Source organism: Clarias gariepinus, chromosome 1 (genome assembly GCF_024256425.1).
Source record: "Clarias gariepinus isolate MV-2021 ecotype Netherlands chromosome 1, CGAR_prim_01v2, whole genome shotgun sequence".
In the NCBI taxonomy this organism is placed as follows: domain Eukaryota; kingdom Metazoa; phylum Chordata; class Actinopteri; order Siluriformes; family Clariidae; genus Clarias; species Clarias gariepinus.
This window is the reverse complement of record NC_071100.1, coordinates 13,839,067-13,856,063: the sequence shown is the minus strand read 5'-3', so window position 1 is coordinate 13,856,063 and position 16,997 is coordinate 13,839,067. Positions and strand designations below refer to the sequence as shown.

At 38.2% G+C, this 16,997-nt stretch overlaps 1 protein-coding gene across 1 annotated transcript; it reads right to left on the bottom strand.

The window, feature by feature from the left end:
- Window positions 1–244: 244 nt before the first annotated feature.
- Window positions 245–2,018, bottom strand: LOC128528979 (lactose-binding lectin l-2-like). The gene is made up of 5 exons (XM_053502231.1): window positions 1,872–2,018; window positions 979–1,061; window positions 619–753; window positions 409–517; window positions 245–312 (listed from the first exon to the last, which is right to left on the bottom strand). The coding sequence occupies exons 1-5, from the start codon at window positions 1,930–1,932 to the stop codon at window positions 245–247; spliced, it is 456 nt and encodes a 151-aa protein (XP_053358206.1). The 5' UTR covers window positions 1,933–2,018.
- Window positions 2,019–16,997: the final 14,979 nt, after the last annotated feature.

Here is a 16,997-nt window from a genome sequence, read left to right as displayed (position 1 = left end):
TTATTCACGTATATATTTATGTATTTATTAATTGTATTTTCTAAAACTGTACTTAAAATGACAAACATTGCAAAAAAAAAATAAAAATCACAAAAAATAATTAATTTGCAAAAAGGTATTTTTATTGCTCTGATTATGACAAATTGACACATCATTTATTTTTTGAAAATATTCATTAGATAGTGACAAAGAAAATTCTTTGCAAAAAATTGCACCATAGTTGGTGTGTCTGAGAGCATTTCAGTTAAATACTCCTTGCACAAACAAAGGGATAGGTGTACTGGCATGGAGCATCATTCCAGTTCTTTGCATCTGCAGACACAGAAGAATTATATTTCTATTTATAATGAACCTGAATTAAACTTAAATGACCAAAATTACGCATAAAATAATAGATTATACGCTTACTTCCAAAGTTCATATGCACACAGCATTCTTGTTTAGAAAAATTTGGTTCATTTGGGTTCCACTCTGTGAAAGTCAATCTGGAGCCATCAGACCATAACCAGTTGAATTTCTGAAAACAAAGAAGAACACTATAAATCACAGGGATTAAATTTTTGATTCCGTAAAAATTATTTGAAATCATGTAATGTGCAGATATGATTCCCTTCTAACCTTCTGACAGCCACTCAGCCCAATCCATGTTGGATTCTCCTGGGGGTCATGAGCACGAATAAGGGACTTAACCAGCTGGTATTCATTGTAGCTGTGTATTGAGACTAAGTGTGCACCAAGATTCAGACAGTGTTTCTAGAGGAAGAAAAAAATACTTATTTTATGTAGAATTGTGGAGTCTGTGCTAGCTCGAGTAAAACTGTCATAAAATAAAATGCTAGCAAGCTTTAAAGATAATAATTTTTTTTACTGATTTCACTTTTCACATGAGTTGCTGACAGAAATCTAATTTGTAAAAAAAAAATGAATTTTTGATACAATTTTATGAAATTAAAAGTAAATACAGGTCAACTTATAAACCTCAGCAGAAGTCCATTCGATGCTGCTGCCCTGATAGAAAAAGCAACGTCCCTCATATTCCACCCAGCCATTTGGACATTTTCCTGTTTCAAAAGCATAAGTCAGTAGCTTGTTAAAAATAGCTGCTGAGCAAATATTGTTAATGTTTTAATATGATGTGATAATGAATTATTACATTGAGGTCACAAGTCAAGCTGTTAAAAATAAAGTCCTATTTGTTGACAATAAAATACATGAAAAAAAAGCAGTTGAATGGAGTTGACAAATTCTTATGCCAGTAAATATTTATTGACTTTATAAACTGTTGTTAAGACCAGTACTACTTAAACAATTGTTGGTTTTTGTGTGTTTATTTTATTTAACATCATGTTGTACATACACATGACTATTGCACCTTTAATACACTATCCACTATCATGTGAAATCAATATATGAATTTCTCCTCACACCTTGTAATAAAAACAAAAATAACCTCAGTAGCTTGTTCTGTTTATTAATTACCTTGGATGATCTTATTAAAATTGGTCACTAGAAAGCAGAAAAAAGACAGAGAAGCATTAGTAATTGTGGTCAGAATAAATATTCTACTGATGATCGTCAAACCTTAAATTTAACCTAACCTGAAATTACTATAACTAATAATTTTGTATATATATTTTTTTACATTTATTTATTTTTTATGTACAGATGGCAAATTTTGATATTTAAAACACATTACGAGATCACAGCAGTTTGTCTGTAATCACAGGATATGAAGTCTTATTTTCAGTGACAGAAAATAAGATATTTTGTTAACAAGCAACAATACACCTGTACAAATAAAGCTGTTTTATAACTATCCAATCACCTGAATAATTGTGTAGTGTATCCTGATTAATAGAGAAGCATGTTACCGTAGGCTGTTGCTGCCGTGATGAGAAGAAAAAGCAACACCACTTCAGTCTGACGAGCCATAGTTCACACACTGCAAGAAAAGCAGAACTTCAGTTAATAAAGTAAAACCCTTATGTTATATCTTAACAAAATTCCTTTTACATGTAATCAGGAGTCTCTTCTTGCTTCATGTAACACACTCAGGAAAGTAGCGATGCTTATATAATCATTCTAAGAGACACTTCCTCCTTCTGAAGAAATATACAGTTTTTTTTAATCCATCATCATACTCAACTAGACATTGAATTTAATAAATATTATACCTTGAAGAAAAATATTTTTCTTGAAGATGAATGGACAAAGATATGATAAAATTTGATTTGGAAATGTTTGGACTTGTAAATCATTTTACATGTTTAATGTCATTGTTGTTGTATATTACATGACTGCAAAAGAGTTGCACCAATGCTCATCTACCAATGTTATATATAGTCATTACCGTTGTGCTTACTGCCACGGCAAAATGACAGCGGCCAAAATAAATCAGTGGTATTTCGTGTCATTCAATAAAAAAACGTTGGTTAAATCTTGTTTAGACAGACGATCAAGTACACTAGCAAACAATTTTATTTGAATAATTAACTGTTATATAGCCTATCTCTGTTTGCATCTGTTTAATGTTATTATTTAAAAAAATGTTACATTTAAAGACATAATGCAACCACGGGGGGTCCAGTGTCTTCTTGGGCCAGTCCCAAATTTGGATAAATGCAGAGGGTTGTGTCAGGAAGGGCATCCGACATAAAACGTTTGCCAAATCAATGATGCAAATCACAAATATCATTTCCATACCGGATCGGGTGCGGCCCGGGTTAACAACAACCAGACGAAATACCTAAGTTGTCCAGATTAACCGAGTGTGTCCAGGACATAAAAGATTGGATGACCAATAACTTTCTTTTACTACTCTCAGAAAAGACAGAGATATAACTCATCTGCCCAAAAACCAGCACACAACAGCTTTCACAATTCAGCCTGCGTTTAGAAGGATGTACTGTTACTACCAGCTCAACAGTGAAAGACCTGGGTGTAATATTAGACAGTAACTTGTCCTTTGAAAATCATATTTCCAATATCACAAAAACAGCCTTTTTCCATCTTAGAAATATTGCCAAACTTAGGAGCATCTTATCCGTATCTGATGCAGAAAAGCTAGTTCATGCATTCATGACCTCCAGACTGGACTATTGTAATGCATTACTAGGTGGTTGTCCTGCATCCTCAATAAACAAGCTTTAGTTAGTCTAAAATGCAGCCGCCAGGGTTCTCACTAAATGCAGAAAATATGATCATATAACCCCAATATTATCATCCCTGCACTGGCTACCTGTTCAGTTTAAAATTAATTACAAAATATTATTATTTACATACAAGGCTTTAAATGGTTTTAAATGGTAATCTGGCATACACGTAACTCATCCCATAACTTCATACTTCAGTACATCTATCCTGAATGGCAACTACGCTAATTCTCTCCATCTGTTCTGTACTTTTATAACCATCCCGAGGCATCTGGAGATTGTGCCAGCTTCAGTAGACAAAGGCCAACCCTGCGAGGATCCTGAGGCATCCAGAGAAGGACCACCTCCAGCTGGATTCTGCTTTATGATGGTTGGAGCTGCACATGCTGCTCCTGTGCTCCCAGTGATCCAGACCCCAGCTGCCCTCTGCACCTACTGACTCATCCCTATACTGACCTGGACTTCATGTTAATTTAAAGAATTTCTGTCATATTAAACTTTCATCTGCATAACACACATGATGTTATATCATCTCTATCTGTTATCACCCAAATGAGGATGGGTTCCCTGTTGAGTCTGGTTCCTCTCAAGTTTTTCCTTGCCACTGTCGCCGTCACCCTTGGCTTGCTCATCAGAGACATTTCATTCATTCATCTTATTATTATTTAGACACATTTTTCTCACACATACACAAAATTTAATATTATTATTATTTTTTTATTCATTTTTTTATTATTATTATTTTTCATTGAAAAAAAAAAGAATTTCTGTCATTTTTGTGAAGCTGCTTTGAGACAATGACCATTGTTAAAAGCGCTATATAAATAAAATTGAATTGAATTGAATTGAACAACGACCGCCACCGGTGCTGTTGACCTACAGGGTGCCAGTGGAAATTGGGCTACTGTTGGTCGAAAAAGGAGGGGAGAAGGGCAAGTTCGAAAGCAGAGAAAGAAAAGGAAAGGCAAGAGTTTAGGAGTGATGGTGGGGACTTTGAATGTTGGGACTATGACAGGAAAGGCAAAAGAGTTGGTTGATATGATGCAGAGAAGGAAGGTGGATATACTGTGCGTCCAGGAGACCAGGTGGAAAGGTAGCAAGGCTAGAAGCTAAGGATCAGGGTTCAAATTGTTTTACCATGGTGTGGATAGGAAAAGAAATGGAGTAGGAGTTATTCTAAAAAAGGAGTTTGTAAGGAACGTTCTAGAGGTGAAGAGAGTATCAGATAGGGTGATGGGTCTAAAGCTAGAAATTGAAGGGGTGATGTTCAATGTTGTTAGTGGCTATGCCCCACAGGTAGGATGTGAATTAGAAGAGAAGGAGACATTCTGGAGTAAGTTAGATGAAGTGATGCAGAGCATCCCCAGAGGTGAGAGAGTGGTGATTGGTGCAGACTTCAGTGGACATGTTGGGGAAGGGAACAGAGGTGATGAAAATGTGATTGGCAGGTTTGGTCTTCAGGACAGAAATGTAGAAGGACAGATGGTGGGGGACTTTGCAAAGAGGATCGAAATGGCAGTAGTAAATACTTTCTTCCAGAAGAGGCAGGAACATAGGGTGACATAAGAGTGGAGGCAGAAGCACTGAGGTGGACTACATCTTGTGTCGACGTTGTAATCAGAAAGAGATCAGTGACTGCAAAGTGTTGGTAGGGGAGAGTGTAGCCAGACAACACAGAATGGTGGTGTGTAAAATAACCCTGGTGGTGAGGAAGGTGAAGAGAACAAAGGCAGAGCAGAGGACAAAGTGGTGGAAGCAGAGAAAGGAAGAATGTTGTGTAGTTTTCAGGGAGGAGTTGAGACAGGCTATGGGTGGTCAGGAGGTGCTTTCAGTTGACTGGACAACTACAGAAAATGTGATCAGGGAGACAGGTAGGAGGGTACTTGGTGTATCATCAGGTAAAGGAAAAGTGGACCAGCAAACTTGGTGGTGGAATGAGGAAGTCCAGGAGTGTATACAGGGAAAGAGGCTAGCTAAGAAGAAGTGGGACTCTGAGAGGACTGAAGAGAGTAGACAGGATAACAGGGAGATGCAGCGTAAGGTGAAGGTAATGGTGGCAAAGGCCAAACACAGAGCATATGAGGACTTTTATGCTAGATTGGATAGTAAGGAGGGTGAGGTGGATTTGTACAGGTTGGTGAGGCAAAGAGATAGAGATGGGAAGGATGTGCAGCGGGTTAGAGTGATCAAAGATAGAGATGGAAATGTACTGACAGATGCCAGGAGGGTAATGGGAAGATGGAAGGAGTACTTTAAAAAGTTGATGAATGAAGAAAATAAAAGAAAACGAAGAGTAGAATACGTGACTGTTGTGGAGCAGGAGGTAGCAAATATTAGTAAAAGTGAGATGAGAAGAGTGTTCAAGAGGATGAAGAGTGGAAAGGCTGTTGGTCCTGATGACATACCTGTGGAGGTATGGAAGTGCTTGGGAGAGGTGGCAGTAGAGTTTCTGACTAGTTTGTTTAACAAGATCTTGGAGAGTGAGAGGATTCCAGAGGAATGGAGGAGAAGTGTATTGGTGCCGATTTTTAAGAACAAGGGGGATGTGCAGAGCTGTGGCAATTACAGAGGCATAAAGCTAATGAGCCATACAATGAAGCTGTGGGAAAGAGTAGTGGAAGCTAGGTTAAGGGCAGAGGTGAGCATTTGTGAGCAGCAATATGGTTTCATGCCTAGAAAGAGTACATCAGTTGCAGTATTTGCTTTGAGGATGCTGATGGAGAAGTACAGAGAAGGTAATAAAGCGTTGCATTGTGTCTTTGTAGATTTAGAGAAAGCGTACGACAGGGTGCAGAGAGAGGAGCTGTGGTGTTGTATGAGGAAGTCTGGAGTGGCAGAGAAGTATGTTAGAGTGGTGCAGGACATGTATAAGAGCTGTAAGACAGTGGTGGGATGTGCTGTAGGTGTTTAAGAGTTTAAGGTGGAGGTGGGTCTGCATCAGGGATCGGCTCTAAGCCCCTTTTTGTTTGCTCTGGTGATGGACAGGATGACACATGAGGCTAGACAGGAGTCTCCATGGACTATGATGTTTGCAGATGACATTGTGCTCTGTAGCGAGAGCAGGAAACAGGTCAAGGAAAATTTGGAGAGGTGGAGGTACGCTCTGGAAAGCAGAGGAAAATTAGCCACAGCAAGACGGAATACATGTGTGTGAATAAGAGGAACCCAAAAGGAATGGTGAGGCTTTAGGGAGCAGAGGTAAAAAAGGTGCAGGACTTTAAGTACTTAGGGTCAACGGTCCAGAGCAACGGAGAGTGTGGAAAAGAGGTGAAGAGGTACAGGCAGGTTGGAATGGGTGGAGAAAGGTTTCAGGTGTGTTGTGCGATAAAAGAGTATCAGCGAGAATGAAAGGAAAGGTTTACAGGACAGTGGTAAGACCAGTGATGCTCTACAGCTTAGAGACAGTGGCACTGAAGAAAAGACAGGAGGCAGAGTTAGAGGTAGCAGAGCTGAAGATGTTGAGGTTCTCCTTGGGAGTGACAAGGATGGATAGGATCAAGAATGAGTTCATCAGAGGGACAACCCATGTTAGATGTTTTGGAGATAAAGTCAGAGAGGCCTCATTGAGGTGGTTTGGACATGTTCAGAGGAGAGATGGTGAATATATCGGTAGAAGGATGCTGAGGTTGGAACTGCCAGGCAGGAGGTCTAGAGGAAGACCAAAGAGGCGATTTATGAATGCAGTGAGAGAGGACATAAAGTTAGTTGGTGTGAGAGAAGAGGATGCAGAGGATAGGGTTAGATGGAGGCAGATGATTCGCTGTGGCGACCCCTGAAAGGGAACAGCCGAATGACAAAGAAGAAAAAGAAGAAGTTACATTTAAAGACATCAAAGTTTAAATATAGAAATAAATGGAAAAATAGACTTTTAGAATAGAACATTAGAATAACTAAAAAATACACTCCAAAAAATGCTGGGTTGTTTCTGTAAACACCTGTGGGTTATTTTGACCCAACAACAGGTTTATTCTTTATTCTCTGGTTTCTCCAAACGGCAACCTGCAAAATGTTAGAAATATTACTGTTATTGTGTCACAAAGTGTAGTTTTAAAAGTCGTTTAGGCGGGAATGCATGTGTGTACACTTAAAACCTCCATCGTTTGTTAAAGATAGTGTCTAGTTAAAAAAAAATGCCCTAACAATTTCGGAGATTTGAGCTCCAGGCAATGCCCATGTACATGTCTCATGTACCCTGCCCAATGCGGCCTTACCTCGGAAAGAATTTCTAAAAAACTGCCGCTGGCTGTGATGTCTCTGTAATGGTTAAAACAGTGGATGTATTTTATTTGGGGTATTTCCAACTGGTATTCTTTGGTATAATACGGTTATAGTATAATATATTGTGGCTGTGTGATGCATCCTGTACTTTGTGATCCAGATTACTGTTCTTGTTCTTGCATTTATTTTGAAGTAAATTAAATAATAATAGTTAAAATAGTAAAATAAATAGGTTAATTATTAAGATGGGAAATGTTTGATGTCATGTGGGCATTATAACATTTGTATTAAGAACTTATAAATAAAAAGTGGCAGCTGGCATGCCTAAAAGTAGATGCAGGATTATTTTTATCGTCTAAATAAAAAGGCTTTATTAATTGTGAGCTATTTTTGTTTACTTACAATATTTGTTAATTTAATTTAAATGGCGTTTGGGCTTGTGTCATAATCTGGGTGTAGATTCAGAGGACGCAAAATGCAGGAATGGTGAATATACAGTCTTTTGTTTATTATTTCAGAAAGTCTTTTCAAACAGAACACACAAAATATAAACTAAAGTAACCGAACGTGCTTCTTCCGAGCCTCCTCAGGCTGGGTCTGCAGGCGGATGAACGCTTAAACACAGAAGATTAGTTCCGAACAAAAGAGACAACCGCAAGGGCTTCCCAGCCCGCTGTCTGGCGTCTCGACCTTGAACTTGACGTAAAAATGTGTCTGTCTGTGACAGACCTTACCCCGACCCTGCAGACTTTGGCTCAGCCCTGAGGAGGAAATACGCAGACGTGTCGGGTTAGCGACAGGCAACAAACAAACATGACTACAACAGTGCACGGATGTGATTCTCCGGGTTCGACTGGCTTAAATAGAAACACAGGGGAGAGACACAGGTGAACATAATTAGTGCTGGGGAGACATACCAACATAGACACACTAGGGGGGGGGGCAAAGCTGCGTCTCAGTAGTCCGGAGACCCAGATCTTAATCCTCCGGACTGTGGAGGTACAGGTGTGACAGCTTGGTGTGTTAAGCCGGGATTGTAATCCTTCTCATTGATTTCCTACCTCCAACCGCACGCATGCGGGTTATCGGGGACAGGGCCTGTAGGACGACTTTCTCTCACACACCCACACCCACACCCACACACTGCTGTCTGGCTCATGGATTACATAAATTGTCTGAGCAATGGATTACACTTTTGAAAATATAACTAAATTACTGAGTACTTAAGTGGCGGACCTACCACGTTAGGTCACTTGTTACATAAAGAAAGTAATCCAAGTTACTTTGTAACACGTTCCACACTGCTTGAGCCATATAAGAAGAGTGGCATCTAGCACACCTAAAAATAGATGCAGGATTATTATTTATAATCTAAATAAAAATGCTTTTACTATTGATGTTTACTTACACTATTTGTTAAATTATTTTTGAGTCGTGATCCTCCTCATTAGTCTAATCAGCACTCAACCGCATGCATTAAGTTTTCCAGAGTACACCGGCAGAAGTAGACTAATGATTATAAATGCGTCGGGAAAAACAGCAAGGGGACTGACTCCAGCCATTTTAGTAATTTATTAATAAATTAGTGATGTCTTTGGTTTTGGCTGAAGTGATGAAGGTGATCATGTCCACTTGTCATATCCACAGCAGTGGATGCGCCAATAAGTCACGTTTCATACAACTTACATAATCTAAAATTTGTTTTCCATTAGTTTATATAAAAGCAGACATTTTACATTCTGTAGGTATATATTTTTCACAGCTGTGAGGCAAGTATACATGGAGGTTTGGTTCAATTTCTGAAGCTCTCAAGTTCACTGAAACCAGTGAAGAAAAGCGCACCCTATTTGCTTTCATTATTTTACAAAATTATAACATTTTGTCGTCATTGTGAGTGCACTTAAATAAAAGCTGAGTCTTATAAAGGCTATGTAGCTTATATTGTTTTTGGCTATGCTTGTGTTACACGTGATAAAATACACAGTATTAGTATTACTGAAAAATGACACAGTAGCACATTCTGACAATGTTTGAATTTTCTGGTAATTTAGTTTCATTTATTTCAGTTAATAAATCTACAACAAATTAAAAAAAAAAAAAAGTATAAGATTCACCTTCACACTTAGCTTTTCTAATTACACATGATAAAATCTAAAGGCTCACTGTGTTATGGTTTACTTTGCTTAAATTCAATCCTAATAGGAATAAATTTAGTCTAAATTTGTACTGTAATTTTAGTACTTTGATTATGAATTCCTTATTACAACACTTGATTTTCACTTCATTTTACCTGCTGCTACGTGCTGCTCTAAAGGAGCTGTGGCTCATTAATCCTTGAGAGAATGAAAAAAGGCCTGAGGCGTCTGTGAGGGTTCACCACTAGAGGGCACTGTTTTTGGTTTGTAGTTTTTGTTGGTAGACTCAGTTTCCCAGGAGGCACCTCCGTCAGGTGATGCGGGTGCTCACCTGAACGAGGTAGCTAATTAGTTACATTATAAATAGCTGGTTGTTCTGGGAAACTGGGTCGAGCATATATGTGAGTTCTTTTAAGTGGGCCTTTGTTTTGTCTGGTTATGTTCTGTTTTAGTATGTTTAATTATAGTTGGCCTTTTGGTTTCTGGAGCTTTAAGTTAAGTTTATATTTGTCTTAATTTAGTATGTCTATTTGTCTCTGTGTCTCCTAGCAGGATTAGCCTCTAGGATAATTAGCCTTTTGTGTTTACCCTCATGTGTGAGTAACCTCCTTTGCATGTGTAGTTCTTAGTCAGTATAAATACTAATCAGTGCACTACTAACCTGCTTAGATCTTAGTCTGTCTAGTCTTCGAGTCTGTCTAGTCTCCTTGTCTGTTTAGATCATAGTCTGTTTAGCTACTAACCTGTTTAGCCACTAATCTTTAGAGTTCTTAATTCAAGTACTGCAGAAAGAGATACATCTTAAGTCATCATTTAAAGATAGAGTCTCTGCTGTACAGACATCTAGAGGAAGTTCGTTCCACCACCTAGGTGCCAGAACAGAAAAGAGTCTTGATGATCGCTGCCCTTGATCCCTGAGAGATAGTGGGATGAGGCGAGCAGTGCTGGAGGATCGGAGGGAACATGGGAGCTTGGTGTGATTAGAGCAGAGAGGTAAGTGGGTGCTGGGCCATTTTTAGCTTTGTAGACAAGCATCAGCGTTTTGAACCTAATGCAGGCAGCTACAGGAAGCCAGTGCAGGGAGCGAAGCAGTGAGATAGTGTGGAAAAACTTCATAAGGTTAAAAAGAACACATTTTTGATGCAGAGGACGAACCGTGGAAAGAGGCAGGCCTGCCAGGAGTGAGTTGCAGTAGTCCAGTCTTGAAATAACAAGGGACTGAACAAGCACCTAAGTAGCCTGCGAAGAAAGAAATAGGTGGATTCTTCTGATATTGTAAAGAAGAAATCTACAAGAGCAAGTAAGGTTAGCGATGTGTGAGGAAAATGACAGATGATTGTCTACGGTTACCCCAAGATTGCAGGCGGTGGCTGAAGGAGTGATTTGGTTGTTGTCCAGGGAAATAAGGTCTTGACCTGGGGATGAGTCACAAGGGATGAACAACAGTTCGGTTTTACTTAGATTGAGCTTCAGCTGATGAGCTGCCATCCAGGATGAGATGTCTGCCAGACATGCTGAGATCCGGGAGGAAACCTGAGTGTCAGAGGGAGGAAAGGAGAGAGTAAGTTGGGTGTCATCTGCATAACAATGGTATGATAATCCATGCGATGATATTGTGGCGTGGGCGGGGAAGCCGCCTCCCACAGCCGTTTTTGTTTCCCCAACTGCTGGATTTAACCTCCGGTCGGGACGTTTAGGAAATCGCGTGGGTGTGTACGTGAACTGTGGCCTGGACGACGTTTCGCTGTGGGCGCTCGTGGACACCGGCTCTACAGTTTCTCTGCTGCGCTGGGGATTATTGGAGCGCGGCGAGCGCGGTTGTATGCTGCCGGACCCGGCTTTGAACATTCGCACCGTGTCGGGGAGTTATCTGAGGATACGGGCCTGTCGCACAGTGCGAATACAAGTAGGTGCAATCATTCTTTCTCATCCATTCTTTGTGGCAGACATTGAGGATGATTGTATCTTGGGTTTAGACATTTTGCAAAGGTGGGGTGCGGTACTGAAACTTGCGGACGGGACTCTGCGCGGTAACTTCGGGTTAACTAGGTTGCTAGTGCCCAAAGCACAGCCGGACGAGTTAGTAGCACGCACCAGGGGGGCGGAACTTCCGGTGGACGCGCCAGGTAAACATCCGGTAGCCGACCGAGCGAGGATAATGGCCGAGCTGATAGAGCGTATAACTGTTTTACACTTCTCCACAACTCTTTTCCTGACCTGTCTGATGTGTTTGTTGGGCTTCATGATGCTGTTTGGTCACCAATGTTATCTAACAAACCTTTAAGGGGGTTCACAAAACAGCTGTGTTTACACTGGTTCTACAGGTGGACCCTATAATATAATTTGTATCCTCATTTTTACAAATCTTTTAATATTATTGATAGAATATGAACCAATATGTAGCTTTAACTTAACATTAGAATTCCATAGTCTTTTTTTTACACAATCTGGTGGTATAAAGTCCTATTAATATATTTTATTTTTATTATAATTGGATTCTCTGTGATTTTTTTTTTTTTTGTCTTTACAATACTTCTTTTGTTTTCTTTAACCAAAGTTCTGGTGTGGAGGATTGGATCAGAGGGGTGATGAATAGTTGGCCATTTAGACCTACTGAAGTAAAATGAACAAGCTGTGGTGTTAGAAAGGACTATAGTCCTTGAGGCTTGAGAAACTGGGTGTCTGTACATTGAACTCCAAAAGGACTTGAACATACTATTAATCTATCCAAGTGATTTTTATTAGACATGCTCCCCTCGGATTCACATGTTGAGAACTACTTATTGCCATAGTTAGTGTATTATAAAGTTAGTCTAATATAAAAGGAATCAGTAAGAAATGGATAAGCATATGATGTTATCTGAGTATTTTATTGACCTAAACAAACTACAACTTTAAATCGTACATTAACCAGTTTTTGAAGAATAAACTTTTTTTCTCCCAAAAAGAAATGTTTGTATGTTTTAATTACTGGGGTGTTGTTAGGCCAACATATTTTTATAGAAAAGCAATCACTTGAACTAACACCAATGAGTGGAGTCTACTTGCCCTACTGACCCTAGAGATGAATAATTACGATTAATCGATTAATAACGCATAATATCTGGAACAAATATCTGTCCATACGGATCAGTATGTCCTTAGTCATTTAACCAGCATAACGTTCCCCCATCAAAGATCTGATGGGACATTAATCACTTATCACTACGGTGAAAAGATGCGGCAGCAGAGACAGATTAAATCCCCATAAACATTCACACCTGAAAACAATACTAACAGAACTAAACAGTTCCAGAGGGTCAGCTACTGTATTTTTCACTGCTTATATATTTTTGCCATAGTTTCATTTGGTTTTACGCGATTTCATGTGTAATTTGTTTGTGTGTGTGAGAGTGAGAGAGAGCGCTTGTGCGAGAGAGAGCTTATATTGTGATTTATCCAGGGTTACTAAAGCCTGGCTTACTACTACTAATAAAAATATTTCAATGTAACCCATTGGTCTCAATCACAAAATCAGCCAACGACAAATTATATACTCTGAAACGTTCATTTGAGCATTTAAAAAAATAATAATATATATATATATATATATATATATATATATATATATAAAAAAACATAAATATAAAATTATTCGACTATTATTGTCAGGGTCAAGTTTACGGGGCTTCTCAGTCTTTCGTTAATTTTACTTCTAACTCGAAACCAATGTGGCTTATTAAAGATGCACAGTTTTATTGGACATGGCTGTTTTGTAATGTTCTGCAAAATAAACACTGTCTACGGTTTGAATATACTGTGAACATCTCAAAGTCACGTCTCTTTAGATCCTTCTGCACTAATGTTATCGTGGTGTAAATTATAAACGTATTGATGTATTTCACTTGCGGACAAAATAGACCATGTCTAGTAACGAAAGTAACAAATTTGTCACTACTCTTCTCTTACGCAGCACGGCTAAAAAGATAATAAAAATTGCACCAATCCTGCCATGATGCTACCCTGCCCATACACAACACTGGCTGGGAAGATCAAAAAAATTACTTGTTGAATGAACGTAATTAAATTATGGAAAGAATTTCCACCTGATTTAATGGCTTTCTTTCAGCGTTAAGCAATTTTGTTGGCCCAACTTAATGTTCTTAGGTTCAGTCAAATTAATTTTATTAGGTTCATTTAACTTATTTACTACAGCTGCGTCCAACATAATTTAATACTGTTAACATAAATGAATAGCATTGGTACAACACATTTTTCAGTTGTAAATTAAGTTGATCTAACTCAAGTAAATTTAAATTTCAAGCCCTGGTCAACAGAATTCTGTGAAGGAAGGAAGCATAAGACAAACGGGATAAAACGGAGATTTTTATTTTACACCAGCAGCAACTTACAAATGAAGTCTCAATTTGAAAAGATGTACAAAACATAAAACACCACAAATAAGTACTAATCATAAAAAAAAAAATTAACACCAACAGCAAGTTTTGTACTTTATAACTGTTCGTTATGACTTTTAAATATGACCGTTAGAGACGGTTGGTCACTGAGGTAACTCCTGAAGTCAGATGCAGACAGGACACTTTCACTCACAAACTCCTGTGAAAAAATACAGAGATAGATTTAATTAAAATTCATGATACTGAATTTATTAAATAAACAATATTTATACTTTCTTCCTCTCGCTTCACAACTCATGAGACCAGAACCGAACCGCAGATTAAGCACGCGCATATAACCGTCGGTATTTTAAGTGTGATTAAAAATACAAGAAATAGCTTAAACCAAAATAACGTGACTAAACATCGCTAAACAGCAGGTGACATTTATGTTCAGTATTTGGTTTCTATTTAGAAAGACGGGAATTAATTCCTGCTTACCTTTTCCACACGCCCGCCAAACGTTTGTCTTCTCAACACGCTGTGTTCTCTTCTCGCGATATTTCCGGTTTTGCTATTTCCGGTTTTCATAGTGACAAGATCTCTTTGGTTTATCTCAACATGATTAAATCTAATACATGTTAAGTTGTTGAATTTCATGTAAATACAACATAATTTATTCATGTTTATCTTGGAAACATGAAATTATTATGTACAAAACACATATTACATTTTAGTACATGTAACAGGTAGCCATGTTCATTTTTTTGAGTGTAAACTCAGACTTTCCAAAACTTACTATTATTTCTTCGGATGAAATTAAGCTAGGATGAAGAGAACAGAGAACTCCCCTCTGTGCAATATCTAAGTAGAGTGTAACTGGAGCAGCCACAAAATGCCCCCCCGTCTAACTCTGATTAGGAAAAGCTCAGACACCAAACCTGCAGCACTTTGGTGTAATTTTTATTGTCTTTTTAGCCGTGCTGCATAAGAGATGAGTAGTGACAAATTCGTTACTTTTAATAACGTGATGTTTGGCACGGATGTAGGGCATATAACACACCTCTGAACGTCTTTTGTCTTGTAAATGATTATCTTCGTTCACCTTCCAATTCCCCACAGCGCACACACTCTCTACACTGTTGCTATGTTTGTTGGGGCACTTGGTTATACACAGCACTTTAATGTATGAAACACTTACTTCCTGGTTTGTTTTATTTTAAATATTGCTTATTACCTTTTCCCGCAAAATAAACATTAAACATAAACAACATGTTATCATTGTGTAAATTATTAACATATTTATGTCTTTTAATTAAGGACAAAAACAGACCCTGCACTTGTGTTTATGACTGATGCTGAACAGCTGTGTTCATAGGTTTAATCAACGATTTACAACAGTTAATTTACAACGATTTACTAAGACAACAGTTAAAGCGTTTGTGGATGAGAGGTGTGTCTATGTGCGCTCCTGCATTTCTCCGTTGGTTTAACACAAACATTTGCGCACAGACAAGTCTGAAGTACCCCTCCCCCCGCCAAAAACACACACACACACACACACACACACACACAGAGCAATTAGCACCATGTCATAGTCAGTATTCTCCACTGAGGTTTCTTACCTTTCACTCCTTCTAAGTTTGTCTTTGCTCTTTTGATGGAGTTCTTAAAACCCCCAACAAAATTTTATACTGAGAAAAAATGATTATGGGTCACATAATCACAAACACAAACTAGCACAGATAAATATGATCAAGTGTTTAACTGTTGTTTTCATTTGTTTCTATAACCAGTAATAATATTATTAATAATAATAATTATTATTATTATCATTATTATTAGCCCAACTCTTTGACATTTAAAACAACGTCGGTTCCAATTTTTTGCACATTGAAGTTGTTGGTTTAGGTAAATGTATTTTTAAATACCCAAACAATCCCCCAACAATTAAAACAAGCACATATGACTTTCAAAATAAAATTTATTCTTCCAAAACTAGTCAAAGGTAAAACAATAATTTGTATAAAACAGGTGAATACATGTTTAATTTTTGCTTAAAGGTCAATAAAATACCCGGATAACACCAGCTGCATATCAGTCTCTATCTGGTTCTTTTATATTAAAATATTATTTTTTTTAAATATTAAAGATGGAACTGTTTAATTCTTTGTTTCCCCCCTAAAGTATCAGACGTTTTGCAATTCTATGTTCAGAATATACAGTAGACCTGACCAAACATCATTCTAAAGCTTTTGCACTGTGACGTCATTCCTCCTACAGCTCCCTTTAACAGCTTGTTCAGGCTCCTCCAGTAGCTCCAAAAGGCCAACCGTCATCCGTCTGACCCCCAATCCTCCACAGCAGAGCTCTGATTAAAGACAACAGGAGAATTTAGGAAGGACAAAGATAAATAAACTTTACAGACTATCTAGTTGTAATAAATATAAAAGATATTAGTACAAACCTACACCACAGAGTGTGTAAAATACTGTTTTGGGGAACTCTGGAATGTAAATAAACTGGCTGTGTTAACTTTAACTTTGTTAACGTTAACCCCGGTCTGTCTGTATTATCTTCTGCATTAAATTAACCAAATTTACTTAATGCGCTTTTCATACAAATAAGTTAGGCGATATAACACTCGTATATATTAGTTCATCTCTGAAGCCAAACTATACTTCCCGAGTACTGAAGCCCCCCCCCATCCCCCCCCTCTCCCTCCCCTTAACTGATAAACACCTTAGAGTTTTTATCCGGCTCGTTTACTAAGCGCTCGCGCTACCGCGCAAAGTCACGGCCAAACTGAGAAAAATATAAACCTGGTTATGAGCATTTAGCTCGCGAGCTCCTGTACATCTATCCTCAGCTTGTGTCCTTCATGAACTGCATCACATTATATTCATTATATAACCTGCAGATTAACTCTTACCCAAAGAATAAATAAATGCTGAATTTATCCAGACAACACACGGTCAGACTCTAAAGGCATTTTTATAGAGCACAAACACTCTTCATCCGGAAGTGCAGCTTTTGTAATAGGGACATTAATAGTATTTTCAAAGCTTTAGTGTCTTTTTTAGTTAAAGAGGAGTGACATTGTGAGTTTGTGACAC